Source organism: Cryptomeria japonica, chromosome 3, assembly GCF_030272615.1.
Source record: "Cryptomeria japonica chromosome 3, Sugi_1.0, whole genome shotgun sequence".
NCBI classification, from domain to species: Eukaryota; Viridiplantae; Streptophyta; class Pinopsida; order Cupressales; family Cupressaceae; genus Cryptomeria; species Cryptomeria japonica.
This window is the reverse complement of record NC_081407.1, coordinates 658,367,290-658,385,762: the sequence shown is the minus strand read 5'-3', so window position 1 is coordinate 658,385,762 and position 18,473 is coordinate 658,367,290. Positions and strand designations below refer to the sequence as shown.

The 18,473-nt window shown below is 32.9% G+C and overlaps 1 protein-coding gene across 9 annotated transcripts; it reads right to left on the bottom strand.

Moving 5' to 3' along the window:
• Positions 1–217: 217 nt before the first annotated feature.
• On the bottom strand, positions 218–11,012 carry LOC131033819 (uncharacterized). 9 transcript variants are annotated; one of them, XR_009103679.2, is made up of 5 exons: positions 10,753–11,012; positions 8,938–9,000; positions 7,977–8,052; positions 2,192–2,273; positions 218–511 (listed from the first exon to the last, which is right to left on the bottom strand). XR_009103679.2 is itself a non-coding variant. In XM_057965106.2 (5 exons), exons 1-4 carry the CDS (start codon positions 10,978–10,980, stop codon positions 2,268–2,270), a joined length of 372 nt encoding a protein of 123 aa, XP_057821089.2. In that variant the 5' UTR covers positions 10,981–11,012; the 3' UTR covers positions 218–511; positions 2,192–2,267. The 9 variants fall into 9 exon arrangements, 2 of the variants coding, with proteins under 2 accessions (XP_057821089.2, XP_057821090.2); XR_009103683.2 differs by lacking the exon at positions 8,938–9,000 and adding an exon at positions 8,185–8,213; XM_057965106.2 differs by having other exon boundaries at positions 8,954–9,015.
• Between the last annotated feature and the right edge of the window lie 7,461 nt (positions 11,013–18,473).

Below are 18,473 nucleotides of genomic sequence, written 5' to 3'. Positions count from 1 at the left end.
GGTAAACAAATTTGAACCATTTGATAACAGTCTTCATGTAAACAAGATATTATGTAAGTAATAGTCGTAGCACGCTCATATAACAGAAATTAAAAAGGTTTTAGAAAAAAATCTACTGTCACCAAGCTTGATAAAATCTAATTGCAGAGCTGTATTGAAAGGCAAGACATCAATCCATGGAAAACCAAGGAAACAGAAACAAAATAATTATTACAAATGAAAATGAATCTGCAAAATGATTTTATTATTTATGACGACTTACAACCAAAAGTTCTCACGTGGCACCATTTTACTGCACATATACAAAACTTCCATGAGCCCTTGCTTATTGTACCATTTTGGGAAAGTCATGTCTGCAACATGAACTATAGAATTGCCTCTGAGTTGGCAATAATACATGGTGCCCTGCTACAGAATTTAATCAACTTGTCTTTGAATCTTGATAGACTATATTTTCTATCATGGATAACAACACTACTCAAGTTGCTCTTAGGATACTTTCAACTTTGACCTGCATATACATTGATATGGTGGCAACATTAGGTATGGAGGTGATTCAGAGTCATAAAATTTAGGTTAGTTTCTATAAATATGAGTTCATAAATAAAACTTGATTCCTAAGAAATTGCTGATATTGCCAATGATAAATCAAATCATTACTAGAAAAAGTGATTCGGGTGAAAAAACATTACTCCTACCAAATAGGAGCAAAAGGAACCACCAAACATTGGCTCAACTATGCACATGTAAAAGAGTTTCACAAGATGGTGAGACAAAGTGAAAGGGCATGCTTTTGTCAAATATAAGAATATCCTTAAGTGTATAAAGAGTTAATTTGAAATAAATATCAGTTTCAAATTTCGATTAACAATACTAACTAATGTCACTTCTATAAATATGTTAGGCATTTTGTCTGATAAATTTTGAGAATTCAGATAAATCGTTTTAAAATGGAAAGAAAAAGAGGTTTGATAAATATGTTTAATGGAAGTAGTGTATTTACAATCTATAATATCAATAAAGTAAACAGAATGTATAGATAATATACAATATTTTTTTCCAAGAAAATGTAAGTAAAAAATTTTGGACAATAAAGGATTTACTATTACAAAAACTCAAAGGTTGTCCAATATAACAATGAAACTCTCTTACTTCACCCTTAAACATGTGCAGATATAATTTAATAAATGAGATGTTGAAAGAGTGTCTTTACACATTGCATGCAATCATGCAAAAGATAAATATGAGTGTTTTGAACATGGATGAAAATAGAAAAACCTTAAACAAAAAACAAATTTTAATGTATTTTTCGGAATCAATTTTCAAATAAGCAATGAAGTTGACCCATCTCGATTATTAAAAATGGAAAGTGTATAATACGTATCCACATAAAAAATAAAAAAATTACTGAAAAACTCTAGATCAATTTTTTATTAAGGTGTGATGTTGTGGAAAGATACTTCATAAACTGGATGTTCATGTAGGATGTGGATAAGTGGGGACAGGAATTATGGTGTGCAAAATGTCCATGAAATACTTCTAAAGGCTTGAAGGCTAAACAACAAATTTCACAGCATAACAAAATTTGAGGAAATGATAGTCCGAAAAAGTAATCATACATACAATCATGAATGTATGTTTTGAGGACATTAGAATCAATTAGGATTATACTCTTGAGTATAGTATTTAAAAGCTTTGTTCAAGAAAGAACGAATAATGAAGATTGCAGTACTTGATCAAAATCCATTGCAGAAAAATCATGATCTACTGGTTACTAAACAGTTCAACTCTTGGATCACATAGACTGCCTGGTCTCATAGATGTCATTAAAATTTTAATTTCATTTTATTTCAATCTAGAAAATCAGAAAGAAAAATGATATAGAAGCTCTACTGCAACTTCTAAGCATTTCAGTGGGACTAGAAGATGTCCTGATCATAAAAGTGAGAAAAACCAAGAATTCAACTTATAAATCCATCTTCTGGAATATACTTATATCTAAGTAGTACTCATTTACTATTCAAAAGTTGCCAACAAATCCATTTGTTGAAGCCAATTATCTTGAAATGTAGCATCATTCTCATACCTTGCATGATGCTTCATACACTCAGTTTTCCCTGATAACTAGGAAATAACTAAGATAATTTTCACACATATACACCAGATTGTTCAACGCAAGATAATGCTATACCTCTATTCTTCCTGATTCAACTTCTGCTTTCATTTTTCGAGTATTTTTCTACGCTTCTATTTTAACTTCTTCACGCTTATACCTGGAAAGAGAGAAACTGAATCCATTAAATCCAAACATTGCATTATGTAACCAAATCTATTTTCAAAGAGCTCTGTTTCAATTTAGGCCATATGTTAGTTATGTAGAAAACATAGGACCTATGGCTGAATTAACACCAATTTAAGCACTAAACATAAATCCCTTAAACATAAATCCCTTTTGGCCCTTATGATCATGTACATTTCATGAAGTAAACGTAAGATTTTAATTTTTTTCACTAAGATCATAGGTAAGGCATGCACCACACTTAGGCATGTTGTTTAATCCATATGTACGTAGTAGAAAATATTTAGTTAAATGCTTGCTATGCAAGATGGTTAAACTATTTCCAGATTCACTTCAGTGATTCAGCATAAAGTAGATAAATACAAATTTAGTATAACATTTTTTACATTAATAAAGACCTAAATTTTAAGATAATTAAGTAACAATATATTTTTGGATTTGCAACGAGGATTGAGTCTTACCTATCTTCAATGACACTGATTTGTATGACTATAAGTATATACTAGAAAAAGGCAAGTTGAAGTTGCCCATGCATCAACACCACAACTTCTGGATTGGATTAATTAGTAATTACATGGTTAACAAAGGCAGTAATGAAGAGACTTCCTTTGAAGAATGTATTCTTCATGAAACATTGAACAAGAGATTCGTGCTTTCAAATTAAATGAGTTTGGTGCAGATGCAAGTAAATTTATCTAGTCTTACTTTTAGAATCTGCTTTTGTTAAGGAGATATTGGAAAATATAGTAGTTCCAATTATCACCGTGGTATTTTGAAATCCTTTTCTTTTAAAGGAATCAAACTTCATTATTTAAGAGGCTAACGTTTAATTATCGGGGCAGATGAAAGTGGTGTAGCTTGAATCTCGGTTGGGTATGTGTAATTACAATTTTTGTGATTTTTATTGTACATAGTATTGTTGATTGTGTTGGCACTCAATTTGAAAACATTTAGTATGGCTCTCTGCATCACCTTATTGTTCTTCGATTTGATAAGCAATCAGAGATATCTTAAATAGATCTCCTTGTTTCAGTTTTTGTCAAGTTGTTTGTTTGTGTTAATAGTGGTATGGTTTCTTGAACCCTATGTGTAAAATCCCAAGCCTATGTCTTGGCCTGAGTATTTGCCTTTACCCGTATAATTTTGTTTTATTTGAATGTTGACTTATTATTGGCAGTTTATCTTTTTAGCTTAAGTGGTTTGTTCATGCTTTCTTAGGGATCAAATACTGACTATAGGGACATTGGCGAGCGACTTGGAATGGTAATGATGTTATCACTCCACGGACCAATATAGCTTATGTCAACAGACTATCCAAGAGTTGTAATGTGGCACAAGCCAACCCGACATGTACCAATGAAAATGAGTCGATTAAGTGATGTATACTTGTCAAAATTGATCTTGGGGGAGGCAAGTTATATAAATGGCAACATCAAAGATTCCATGGCAACATTGAGCATTCCTATTGGTCATAGTTAATCAGGTGAGTTGGTTGCTTGCCACTTTGTCAACCTGCCAATATCCCATTGCCATCAATCTGAGGATTAGTTGCAGGAAACAATTTATCAAGTTAGGAGATTAGCATGTTCTTGTAAAGTACTTAAGGATATTTGAAGGGGGTGTGGCATATTCCTATTGGCCACAGGTCAATTGGTAGACTATGCTCCCTACAATTTAGGTCATTCACTGATAAGCCAATGTCATTCCGAAGGCTATCAATTTAGACTATCGATATTGCTTGGCATTTAATGGATTTCAGTAATGACTATAGTCCCTAGAGTTAATGTCATTTGATTTTTTTTTTCATGAAGCTAGTCATTTCTTTGAAAGGATAAATGTGAAACTAGGACATTAATCTCAAAGAATTGTGAACTTGGGCATAAAATCTGCTAGTGCTTGGTAACCTGTAGAGAATCAACATACCTATCAGCAATCTCAGCCATCTTATTAACATTCCTTTTAGCTCCAGTGAGAGTTTGCTCTCTAATATTCACATTGAGTGCCTCAGGACAAACATTATCAATATTGTGTCCTCATCAAACACCACAATACACTCTTTCTACATTTCCCTTGATATAATTCCGGATACCTTGAGATCAAGCAAACACTGTGTTGGGTCTCAAATCAACAGATTGGATAGGTTCTAAGGAAATGCCAACTCCTATGATCAAACCTTCCAATTGACTTGGCCAACTTATAGAGTGAACCTATTTGGTTACTAACTCTCTCACTTTAGGCTCTGCAAAACCTAGGCGGTTATACCTATTCACTAGTTGTTTTCAATGACCAGTGCCTTTTATAGCAGATTAAGTATCTTGATCTGGCATCCTCCTATCTCAGAATGGCATAAGTTCCTAGGATGGAGATATAGCAGATGAGTTCAAGATTGTTGTTGTAGAAGCTATTTGATCTATGTACACACTACTGCCAACTTACTCTATGCTTCCTACTCAATTACTCCTATTGCTTTAAAATAACATGTGATGAATATGGTGATAAGTGTAATTTATAAATGGCCAGTGCCTTCTTTGCTGTCTGGGCTACAGAGTCTTTATATTTCCTTAGGACTTATTGTGTAAGCTTGTGAGACAGTTTTTAAAACCACCCCTTTATGGATCTGTCAGTTACTATTTCTTATGAGATCAATTGAATGCCTATATCATAAGTTGCTTGAATGAATTTAACCCTACCTTTAAGGGACCATCCAAGTAAGCATTGCAAAGAACAATTATAATTCGCAAGCAGAACTTTTATTTCAACCTTATAACATACAACATAAATTTCACTCAAAGAATATGAATAACCTTATCTCCTTTAGATAATATCACAAGCAACTGCCAACAACAAAATAAAATAATCCATAGCACATATGCAAAGAAAAGACGACTGATTGTATTATGTATTCGTCAAAATTTGTATAATAGGAAACTTACAAGCTGTCATACATTACTGTCTTGTTCCTCCCATATCTCTTAAAAAACATTACAAGAAACCTCTCTCATATATATATGAGAGCAAATGTTATCTATGAAAAGACGTGTCTTTTCGAAATACTAATTGTCAATTTGAACATTCCTAACAAACTTAAGTAAAAAGAGATTAAGAATCCCTAAATGATGAATATAATCATCTTCTTTAAAAGTCTTGATCTTGATGCTCTGTTTCTTTAATTCTTCTCCCTGTGAAAGGTATTCGAATATCATCTGGTTGACGGTAGGGGCCATGTCATCTTTACTGAATGGAACTAAGGACTTTCCCACTTTTGGCCGGTGAATGGGTAGTCTCCATGTCCTATAGATGTCCTCTAAATTAAAGAACTCTCGCGACAGTTTCTGTATGTCAATTTTCTCTTCTACCTCCCAGTCTAGATCGAACACCATATCAATGGTCTGTTTGTTAATCACCACCATAGGATTCCCTTGGTAATCACATATGGTTTTGGTTTTTGGATCATAACAATCTACTAGGGCTTTCATTAATTCGACATCCACAAATACATTTGGAACTGCCAATTTCCTTAAATTTCTCTTCCACAGGTTACTCACGGGCTCAGGAGCATCCCTTCTCTTGTAACCAAATAAGAACAACTCATGTCCTCTGATTTCAGTCCATATGTCTCCTAGATGTTCAAATCTATCTTCCAGCCCTTCCTCTTCACTTTTGATTTTTTTGGACCTCACACTGGATGTCGTGCACTGGTCTAACAGATCCTGAGCTAAAGCTCTACCCTCCTTTTTCTGTCGTTTGGGTTTCTCTTCAGGGTTCAATTCCTTTCCTTTCCTACTCTTTTTAGAAGAAGAAGAAGGTTCCATAATTTCAATCAATGTGAGAAATCACACTTACTTGGAGAATTGTCGAGCTCTTCTGACTGTTGTTTACGAACTTCAGCTAACTCCTCGTAACTTTCCATCTTTTGGCAACAACCTGGTTCTTATGAAAATTCGATCAATTCAGCTGTAATTGTGTGAGCAATTTGTGCAATAGTTAATGTCTCTGTGTTTATAACGGCTACTCAAATGTTTAAACTTAATTGTAGATGTGACATCCTCAACTTGAGCTTTTAATTCCTTCGCGGGAAGTACTGTTCAACTGAAATGATTGTGAATCGAGTTTTCAATGAAACCCTTGTCTTCGGTTGAATGCTTTAATCTTTCATCGAAAGTTCACTTTCCTCGATATCACCTTATCGGTGAATGGCCCTTGTCGAAAAACCATCTTCTAGTCTCCCCGAAGTCATCCTTTCTTCGATGAAATCTTTATCGGTGAGTTATTCGTGATTTTCATCGAAATCATATTTCGATGAGTTTTATCCTTCGGTGAAAGTTCACGTGAGCCCTCCGAAATCCTTTTTTCTTCGATGTCCTCCTTTTATCGATGAAACCCCTATGTTTTTATTGACATATTGTTGTCGATAAGATTTATTCTTCGATGAATGTTTTTTAAGTCTCCTCGGCACTTTTATTTCCTCGACTTCACCTTTTGTTGGCCTTTCGCTTTTCGATGAAACTGGAATACCAATGAGTGGTCTCTTTCATTTACCGAAAAAGATATTTTGCCGAAGTCATCTTAACTTATTGTTTTACACTTTATGCTTTATTTCGATGAAACTATTCTTTTGGTGAAACTCTTTCTGAGATGCTCGACATGATATTTTTGGCCGATGATCTTTTAGCTCTCCTGCCTTTGGGAAGATTTTTAATTTCAAATATATTGTTCAACATACTAATAATTATAAACAACAATATTTGCAAACTAGATCATATGTTGTGCCAAAAAATAAGGGCACCAACCTTTCGCCCTACCAGTGTTTCTTAGGTCAGGAAGTGTATAAACCCTAGGGGGTTAAATTGCTTCTGTTCCTTGCTTGTCATAATTGTCATAAAATTGACACGTTTTGATACTAGGGTTTTCTACCACTAGAGCTCTAACCCAAGAAGCCAAATACAAAATGTAGATTTTTTCATGTCTGTTAAAAATGACACCCGCAATTATGGTTTGCAATTTTGAATAAATGGCACAAGATTAAAGCAAAAGAATAACACCTACATTTATTGTCTACATCTGAACTTGTTTTGCATGAATTAAATTCAATTTAGTGACAAAAGGTATCAATGTGGTGAGTTGTGTTTCTGAATACTCTTCTCAAGTGGATGTCCATAATTAAACATTCTAATTACTTTTGCAAGATGGAGAGCAGTGTCATGTCATATTTATTTTGATTGCTAAGGTTGACATTGATTCAATTTTTTCATACTTTACAGAGTCTACCTGACATTTGACATGGCTTCAAGCTATCTTGAAGGCAGTAAATAGATTAGCATTATACTATTATAGATGTGACAACTTGATCTGATTTTAGTTGAAATAAAAATTTCATTTGCGCTAACCGACATAACTCCTTTGATTTCATCCTCCATAACCAACTAAAATCTAAAGACATGCAAATCATGTTTAATGAGAGGTGGTTCAAAAATTGTCAGTCCCAACTATTTGGTTTGATTATTGGTGCTCACTGCTTGAGGGAAACATCTAACACTAGGCCACTTTTATTCATTGACACTATTTTCTATTTCTCTAAAATTTTCTTGCATAATTATCTACAAGTTACCTAATGAACAAACATATAATACCTTGCCTTAAAAAATGACACAAGTATCAAACTATCCTTTAAATTCACCTGAAAATGATTTTTGCAAGCACACAATCTTTGACCAACCATTAAGCTTAGCAAGGCATTGTCATTTGGGAAACCACTACAATAGAAAAAGAAAAACCAAATTTTGACATAATTATTATAGCAAATCAACCTTAAAGAAACATCAACATTAGATATAATGAACCCAAACCAAAAAGATGTTGCCCAATATTTCTTGAGTCTATGCTACCTAGGCATTTTCCATTCTCAAGACAAGACCTAGGCATCAAGCAAGAAAAAAACTGTTAATGAATAACACACCCACTTAATCATGTATTGTTTGTGAGAAGCTGCATTTTTATCAAAAACATTTGCAAAGCTGACAATGCAATTGTGAATACTTTCCATTTTCTTCCTATTGCAATCAACGAAAAAAAGAATTCCAATGGGACAATTGATTTGCAAACAATGTATAAAAGCTACTTCAAATGGCTAGGTCCCCCAATTTTCTATGCTATGGAATATAAGACGCAATACAAGGATAAATGTATACTTATTATACAGGGACATCACCAACTTTATTAAAGGTAAAAGTCTAATAATCTTGGATACATGGTTGAGCTCAATAATTATTGATTGTTACTGATTCTATCAGTGTTTTGAGTACTGTTAGAAGGGCGTGGCTAGATTTTATAAGAATGTTTACATGAATAAACTTTAAAATGACCAAGAACAAATAAACAAATAGGATGCCGCTGAAAAATAATTTGAACTAGATTTTTCAGAGTTGTGCAATAGCAATAACAATAAAATAATTGATGCAATATAAAATAAGTAATAATAACTAGAAGTGTAAGAATTTCATGGTAGACTAATACATTAGAAAAATGTATTAAGAATAAAACACTGCAACATAAGCATTGTGAAGTGAATTTATTGATTAGATTTTCTGAGAAGAATATTCTATAATATTCAATAGTCAAGAAGGACACTGGGTGTTTACACACAGACAAGTGTACCAATGATCTGAATGCAAATTGATGGGCAATCTTCTCAAACATACAACCTGCACAAAAATGAACTTGTAAAAAATGCAAGTATCAGAATTGTTGAGCATTTATCAAAGGAAAAAGAAAAACAAATTCTAAATTCTAGTGATTTCAAAAAACTAAAAAAGAATACATTGTAGCTAACCATCAAATATCTGATTTGTAGCCAAAAGGAATATTTGGAGTTGCACTATTATAACTAACAACCATACATATGATTCGAAGAGCTACTGCTGGCAAAGTTGAAAAGTGAACCAGGGCTATGTGTCAACCACCCTTTCCAAGGGAAATTGGCCTCATACCTGTGCCAACAAGTAAAATTATATGACAAAGTTGAAAAGTGAACCAGGGCTATATGACAACCACCTTTTCCTAGGGAAATTGGCCTCATGACTGTGCCAAAAAATACAAAGGCCCGTCCTTTTCTTTCTAAACAAGTAGAATTATATGGCTACTATAGATACTAAGATGGATTGGTGTAGACACCCAAATCGTAATGATTGTAGATTTTAAAATCCAGATGGCGTCAATTCTTGTCAGGTTTGATGGACCGGATTAATAGGTGTAAACCGATTTGTTTTGTACCAGGTTTGGTATTGGTACGAGAAAACAAAGCAATTCTGAACGTGGAGGATTTTTTGTTTTGCAATGCGATAATGCCCATATTACATAAAGCCCAAATTCGTTTAGAGGGAGCTCATTATATAATATTAATTGTTCTTGGTATGGTAGAATGTTTTTCCTAATTTAAGAAAACATTGCAATTGCCGGAATGTTGAGAATACCAATTACTAACGATGAAATCAATTGAGTGTTTTTAAAGGATTTATGTTTTTTATTGCCTTCGAAATTTTCTAAAATGTTTTGTCCTTGGAAACACTGTTCAGTAGAGGGGAAATGGCAAGACACGGGATACAATAGTTCTGTTTCAGGATCATGAGAAACTATAAATTTTTAATAGCCTGCAAGAAACTTGCAAATCGATGAGCCAGACACATTAAGATGCCACCAAAAGCCCTCGTGTAGAAGACACGTCTTTCTTCTGTGAAAACTTATCAAGAGGACTTGCATCTGTCTTGGTTCAATAATGATATGGTTATAATATGCAGCCACATAATTAACGAGAGGGAAATTTCAGAACGGTTTGAAGTCAGTCATCGCACAACCCACTAGAACTAAGCATGACTTTTATATTTTCTATTCATCGCCAAACATTTTCAACATGGCAATAGGTCCTGTTTTACATCGAATCCATAGCCAACTAGTTATGGGTTGTAGTTTGGTTGCAATAGGTCTTGTTTTACATCGATTCCATAGCAAACTAGTTTAGCTTGTAAGCCGAATTACCAGACTAACCACCTAAAAAAATGCGATTACTTGGTTTACACAAATGGGCTTGATAAAAAGGTCTTCGCAACTTTCAAGAAAATGCAATGGGCAAATGCAAATGCGAAGACAAAAAAATGCGATAACAGGGTTTGCACAAATAGGCAACTTTCAAGCAAATGCAAATGCGAAGACAAATTTGACGGTCTTTTGTAGCATCCTTCGTATCCGCAAAAAAATGGGGGACTTTGAACAACGATGGACATCCACCAAAGTGCACAGGAAAAGATCTATACCAAACTTTCTAATTGCAAATACCCTAAATGGCAAGGTTAAGAAGGGCACAAATAAAATTTAAACAAGAGACAAAGTATTAGGGTTTCAGCATACGAATGGAAGCATTTCAAAGTTGTATTTTTTACTGTAAATTACAAGGTTAATACCTTTCTCTTCGTTAAAACATCACAGAACAGAGAGCAGCTGACAGCAAAATGCAGAAACATTCTTGAGAACTTGAGGCCATTGCAAGAAGAATGCAACAACAATATCGCACGTACACTACGACATAATGACATAACATTAAATTGTCTGACGGAATGCCTGCTGCAGCCATTAAGCAATGTGTATATACCCTTTGCAGCCATTAAAAAATGTGTACCTGCACTCTGCATGCTTCAGGCAAACACTACAAAAAATTATTTTAATTTTCTCTTTTCATTGATTGACGACGATTTTATTTTTAAAAACCCCAGGAAAATCTGAACTACCAATCAGAAAATAGCAAAAGCTAAAAAAAAAATATCATTTTAATAAACAAACATTATAAAACTTTAGGTTAAATTGTTTCATGCGATTTTTGAACAGCAATTAATTGTAAATGAGGCAATGGTGAAAACATTAGTCTCTGCCTTAGGGACTTATGAAACTACCTTGGGACATCACACATCTATTTCAATAACATTTAAAAATTAAAAATTAATATGCTAAGAGACATTCTACAAGAAGTGAATGTAATAGTGTAAAATCTCACACTACGAAAAACATCTAGAACGTCTTTCAAATTGACATATTTTCAATATTATACTATTTTTTAATATTAATAAACTCAAATAAAATATATTGAATTTTTTAAAATTCTATATTAATATTATAATTTTAAAATGTCACATCACATTTAAATTGTGATATCCCATCAATTTATTCCAGTCCCCACGGTGCTTGGATTCCATTCTTTAATTGGGATGGTCTAAATCTGCTTTCACAAGCGAAATGTTGAAGGGAGGCATTTTGTCGTCCTCTAGAATCTTCTTGATATTAAGGAATAAATAATTTGAATGCCAGCATTATTATTAGGGATTTGTTTTGCCTTGAAGATTTTTTAAGGTTGTCGATGTTTACACATATCTTAACAACGCTAATAATTAACATTAATTAACATTAAGTTGAAAAGTGTAAGTCAAATCACTACCAACTCAATTTTAAAGTGTTCATAGATTTTATATAAAGTTTGTGTATTTTCCTAATCTTTTATCGTCTTGTATACAGGTATCTTTACATATTTATTCTTTATTCTTTTTAACATTTAAATAATTTGTACATCTATTTCTATATAGGGGAAGAGCACCAATAGATAACATAGTTTCAATAACCGTCACCTTATTGTCATGTTGACCCCCCAATAGCCATCATAGTGAAAACACCATTAATAAATTTGTTTTGTACCAATAGTCGATCTTTTTTTGTAATTAATTGGCCCATTTGTGCATAACTATTGGAGCATTTGTCCCATTTGTGCACCACTATTGGGACATTTGTCAATAACTACTAGCGATTTTGAGTTGACGGTTACTCAAACATCTTTAGTTAGGTATCACATGACACTTTGAAATGTGTACTTTTTTACCTTTGTACGCATAACTGATCCCACGGCATGCATCGTTACTACCCAGAAGCCAGATCAATAGTTATAAGCAGTTAAGTCACATACAAAGACAACTAAAAAAAATATATCAAAATCCGATATACCGTTTAGGATCTGTGGATGGGCGAAGTTAGCTCTGACAACTATTGGTGCCCTTCCCCTGGTTATCAGTTATTTGAATCTAACGGTTTGTGCAACTTAAAAATTTTATAGTTGCGAGATGATTTATCTCTTTTTTTCCTAAAATACAAGATTTAAATTTGGTTGATTAATTATCTTTGTTTTCCTATTTTGAACTAGCTAAATATATTTCTAACATAATTTGATGTTATGTACTAGTACTTAAAGATATCGTGTGCATTATAAGGATCAAATATCAATCTACAATATCCAATGCACATGTTAAAGCATTGAAGGAGTAATTGATAGTGACCATTTCTATTTGGTGACTTGAAATGAGTGAAGAATTTACATACATCATTCTAGGGTCGTCACCTATTATCTTTGATTTTTTGTGTACTTTATGAGGATCGGCCTAGGAGAACTTATCTCATTGCAATACAACAATTGCCTTATCAAAGAATTTTTAAATGTTTCTCAACCTCATGAATATTAGAAAAAGGCAAATAATATAGAGGCGCACCAGTTAAGTATAAGAGTAGAATTCTACTTTGCACAAGGATGAATCTAAACATAGAGCATTAGTTTGTGACAACAAACTTGTAATTTTTTTCTTTAGTATAATACAAATCAAACATAGAATTAGTGGAATTCGTCTAACAAAGAGGTGTGTTACCTTTTTAGCACATTTTCATCTAATATCTGAATCTTCATTATTAGCATACACTATTCAATTATAAATTTGAATAATACTTTGTATTGCCTTTACTTTCTAAAAATAACTTTTGTGAATTATCAAATTATTGATCCCAACTATTATATTTAATCTTGGTCATTGATGAACATGCCCAATGATGATGTCTTAGTTTCCTCAATTGGTGATGTGTGCAATGCAATTGTTGGTTTTATGTCATTGGTGCTCATGCCTAATGAGCAATCATATTTACCCCTTGATGTTACTTACATGTAATTTATATGTATGAGTATGTATGCTTTGTGAATCACATGTGTGTAAGCCTTCTCCTAATGTGTTTGGTGTGAGTGTGCTTGTGGTCAATGTGACCTTCTCCTAACATGGTGGAAGTGGATCTTTTGATCTCACATGGTTGGGTGGCATGGAAACCACCATTGGAGATCAAAGGATCATGGATGAAGATCAAAGATTGTATTGCTAGTTGTACTAGTCATTTGATGTTTCATTTCTTATCAAGTTTAATGTAATATTTTATTATAAAGGACCTTTGAGTTTTAACTATGCATAATATAATATTGATATTTAGACCTCTAATAATGAGATGGATTATATATGTAAATGCAATGTGGATAATAGTAATAGTGATATATTGCTTACATGCATTGATGTCAGAGTCAAACACACTTGCATCTTCTAATGTTATTTTACTTTAGTGCAAGAGGTGGTAAAATGAACTCAAGCACTTATTCTATTTTGATTCAAAATGAATGCAATATGTCTTATAATGGTTTAGGATGGTGTTGTAATCCTATCATGTGGTTGTCAAGTCTCTAGGTGTTTGTTCCTAGGGTGTTGAGTCATTTTGGACCATTTTTGGGCCTTGTAATGTCTTATAAAAATGGAAAAGTGTAATAACTCTTTCCTCTTGTGTCTTTTCTCTTAGGGTAGCAAGTTGGAGCATTGGGGGGGTCCTAATAGCCCTCCCTACCTTCTCTCATGTATATTTGTGGCATGTGGTGCTCAGGGAAAATAAATCTTTATTTGTCCCAAGTCATGTTTTGACATTTTAGAGTGCATAGGGTGTTGTAGGGCCTCCTAGGTGGTCTCTCAATTCTCAGTGTGTCTTAGATGTCGATCCCTAACTCCATATTAACCACTAGCTAGGACAATAGCTCTTTGATTAGACTATAACACCTAGGAAGGAATATAGTGCCCAAAATGGACTTTAGCATCAAAACAAGAGATCAATCCCAGGTTGGGACTCTAGTGTCTAGGTGTTAGTGTACCTCCTGGGTGCTAGTGTCCAAGTTGGGCATTGTACTCCTCCCATTCATTAGACAAGTACTACTGGGCTTTGGATGGGAAAACTTTGTGGAAAAAAGTTGTTTTTCATGACTTGTGAGTCTATAAAATTTTGGATCATGTGTGCATGTGTTGTCATTGAGAATTTATGGTATCTTTTACATTGGATTATGTGTCTTCACCCAAGGATGTTCGATTATCAAACCTAGGCTAGGTGAGATGATCCTCCCAATCTTGTGAAGTCTTGTAAAGGTTGAAATCCTCTATTGGTGACCATTACGGTGTCATCAGCATTCCTCTAAGGTAAGAGTGTCTTATGGTGTTGAAGTCTCCAATGTGCATGATTTCATGTTGTGACAGTGGCACCATGATTGTTGTTTTGTACACAATTCCACTAGTGTGTTGTAAGTGTTGTGCTTAATTGTTTGGAAAAAAATATTGTGTGCTTTCTTGACTAATATCTTATATAGTCCTTTACAAGACATTACACAACTTGAATGTCTATTATATTGTAAAAAAATAATTCCTTTTATTGTAAATTACAATTTTAAAATAAACAATATATATTTTAATTAAAAAACAAAAAAAAATATTTATAAAAAAAAGTAAAATTTATATAAAGAATCTAAAAAGACATATATAACACATTACTTAATCTTCTTTCATTATTATAAGAGATCATTGAAAAATCAAAATACCCCTTTGATATGCTTCATAATCTTTTTAATGACCTTTCATTATTGTGAAGATAATTAAAAAGTCAAAATACCCCTTTGATATACTTCATAATTTTATATCATTTAACCTTTATTCTAGATAACCATTAGCCCCACATAATGCGATTATTATATAAAGTAGAGGAATCCAATTATGAGTGAGCAAATTATATTATTTTTATTATTATTATTATTATTTTAATTATGGAGAATGAAAACAAATTAGTTTTAATGGTAGGACAATTTTTTACATGGGAGCAAATAAGAACAATTCACATGAAATATAAGATATTTATTAGATAAAAAAAATATAAAATAATATCAATTGTGATAAAATTTAATTTAATTAGGGGAAGAGTATCACTAAATATTATGATTAATTTTCTTATTTTAAGTTTCTAAATGGTACATCAAGTTGTGATGATTTTTTTATTGTCTTTGGATGCAACTTAATTGCTTATAGCTATTGTTCTAGCTTTTAAGTAGTAAAGATGAATTTTTTTGGGATTTGTTATGTGCGCGATAGTAAAAAAAAAGTCATTTCAAAGTGTCATCTGAAATATGTTCCTTAATATCCCACTGCATCGTTTTGACAACTAAAAAAATTGCACTATTGATCCAATACTTTACACAAATGTCCTAATAATTGTGTCTTATTGATATCAAAAAAATTGTATGATTGATTTAATTACTAACCTTTTCTCTCAAAAATAAAAGATTAATAACCTACTAATGATATTTTAGTAGACTTTTAATTAATGATGATAAAACATGAATGGTAAATGGTGAGCTTCTCTATTGAATTTATTAATTCTTTAATATAAAGTTTGTTTATTTTCCTAGTCTTTTTATCGTCTTGTATGGAGGCATCTTTATATATTTAGTCTTTACTCTTTTTAACATTTATTTATTCATACATCTATTTGTACATAGTTATCAGCTATTTGAATCTAACGGTTCGTGCAACTTAATTTTTTTTCCTACAGTTGCAAGATGATTTATCTTTTTTTTTTTTAAGTCTAAATTTGGTTAATTAATTTTCTTTATTTTTCTATTTTGAATTAGCAAAATGCATTTCTAACATAATTTGATGTTATGTACTAGTGATTAAAGATTTGTGTGTTCATTTCAAGGATCAAATTTCAATCTCCAATGCACATGTTAAAGCATTGAAGGAGTAATTGATAGTAACCATTTCTATTTGGTGACTTAAAATGAGTGAATAATTTGCATGCATCATTTTGGGGTTGTCACCTGTTATCTTTGATTTTTTGTGTACTTTATGGGGATTGACCTAGGAGAAATTATCTCCTTACAATACAACAATTGCCTTATCAAAGAGCTCCTATATGTTTCTCAACCTCATGAATATTAGAAAAAGGCAAATAATATAGAGGCACACTGGTTAAGTAGAAGAGTAAATTTTTACTTTGCACAAGGATGAATCCAAACATAGAGCACTAGTTTGTGACAATAAAATTGTTAATTTTTTCTTTAATATAACATAAATCAAACATAGAATTAGTGGAATTCATTTAACAAAGAGGCGTGTTAACTTTTTAGCACATTTTCATCTAATATCTAAATCTTCATTCTTAGCATACAGTATTCAATTATAAATTTGAGTAATACTTTAAATTGCATTTACTTTCTAAAAATAACTTTTGTGAATTATCAAATTATTGATCCCAACTATCATATTTAATCTCGGTCATTGATGAACATGCCCAATGATGATGTCTTAGTTTCCTCGATTGCTAATGTGCGCAATGCAATTGTTGGTTTTAAGCCATTGGTGCTTGTATCCAATGAGCAATTATGTTTATCCCTTGATGTTACTTGCATGTAATTTATATGTATGAGTGTGCATGCTTTGTGTATAACATGTGTAAAAGCCTTCTCCTAATGTGTTTGGTGTGAGTGTGTTTATGGTTGATGTGATCATCTCCTGACATGGTGGGAGTGGATCTTTTTGTTCTCGCGTGGTTGGGTGGCATGGAAACCACCATTGGAGATCAAAGGATCATGGATGAAGATCAAAGATTGTACTACTAGTTGTACTAGTCCTTTAATGTTTCATTCCTTATCAAGTAAATAATGTAATATTTGGTTATGAAGGATATTTGAGTTCTAATTGTGCATAAAATAATATTGATCTTTAGACCTCTCATAATGAGATGGATTATATATAAATGCAATGTGGATAATAGTGATAGTGATATCTTGGTTACATGCAGTGATGTCTGAGTCAAACACACTTGCATCTTCTAATGTTATTTTACTTTAACGTAAGAGGTGGTAAAATGAACGTAGGCACTTCTTCAATTTGGATTGAAAATGAATGCAATATGTCTTATGATGGTTTAGAATGGTGTTGTAATCCTATCATGCGGTTGTCAAGTTTCTACTTGTGTTTGTTCCTAGGGTGTTGAGTCATTTTGGACCATTTCCAGGCCTCATGTAAAGTCTTATAAATATGGAAAAGTGTAATAACTCTTCCTTCTTGTGTCTTTCTCTTAGGGTAGCATGTTGGAGAATTGGGGAGATCCTAATACCCCTTCCTACCTTCTCTCATGTACATTTGTGGTGTGTAGCACTCGAGGGAAACAGATCTTTATTTGTCTCAAGTCATATTTTGACATTTTAGACCGCATAGGGTGTTGTAGGCCCTCCTGGGTGGTCTCTCAATCCTCAACATTGTTGGATATTGTTGGTCATTGTTGTTGCTAGGATATTTTGTTGTCATTGATGTCAACATATTCCCATGTATTGCTCTGGTGATTGCAGATTGGAAAGATCTTATGATCTGGTTTGGTGTTTTGGTTTGTTGATCACTTTTTTGCTGAGTTTGATATATCCTTCGCTGTATTCCAGTGTGATCAGATCTTGTGTTGATTTTTTGGGATATTGCTTGGGATGGTCTTATGTATCTTCATTTCAAATGGATCGTGATTTGGTGCTCTGCAAGTTATCTTTATTCATGATGGTTGTTGATTGGTTGTGTTCTTGAGATTTCAGATGTTGATTGATGAAGATTTGATAAGTGGTGTTGGTGCAACTATTCCTAATGCTTCTAATGTGCTTTCTAGTGTTTCCTAGTTGTTTCCTATTTGTTTTGATGATCTTCATTGATTTTTGTGCGAGTTTTTGGTTGTTTCTATGAACAGGTGATGATTTTCATGTTATGCGATTTTCTTGGTGGTGTAGCATGTTGCAGTTGGTCTTGGTGTGATTTTCGGTGGAGTTGAGTGTTTGGGAATTTGTTTTAGGACAATGATATGTTGTGTAAATCATTATATTGGTCTGGTGGTCGATCTTTGTATCGTGTGATATAATTATGTAATTGAGGGTTGAGGGTTTAGTTGACCTTGTTATCAAGGTTGATGACTTTCATATATAGGTGTTATTGTC

Coding starts and splice junctions, on each gene's coding strand:
- LOC131033819 (XM_057965106.2), bottom strand. CDS start 10,980: ATGCAGAGTGCAGGTACACATTTTTTAATGGCTGCAAAGGGTATATAC. Junction 9,016..10,752: donor ATGTTTTAACGAAGAGAAAG/GTATTAACCTTG, acceptor ATTTTTTACAAG/TTCATTTTTGTGCAGGTTGT. Junction 8,053..8,953: donor AATTTGCATTCAGATCATTG/GTACACTTGTCT, acceptor TTTCTATTGTAG/TGGTTTCCCAAATGACAATG.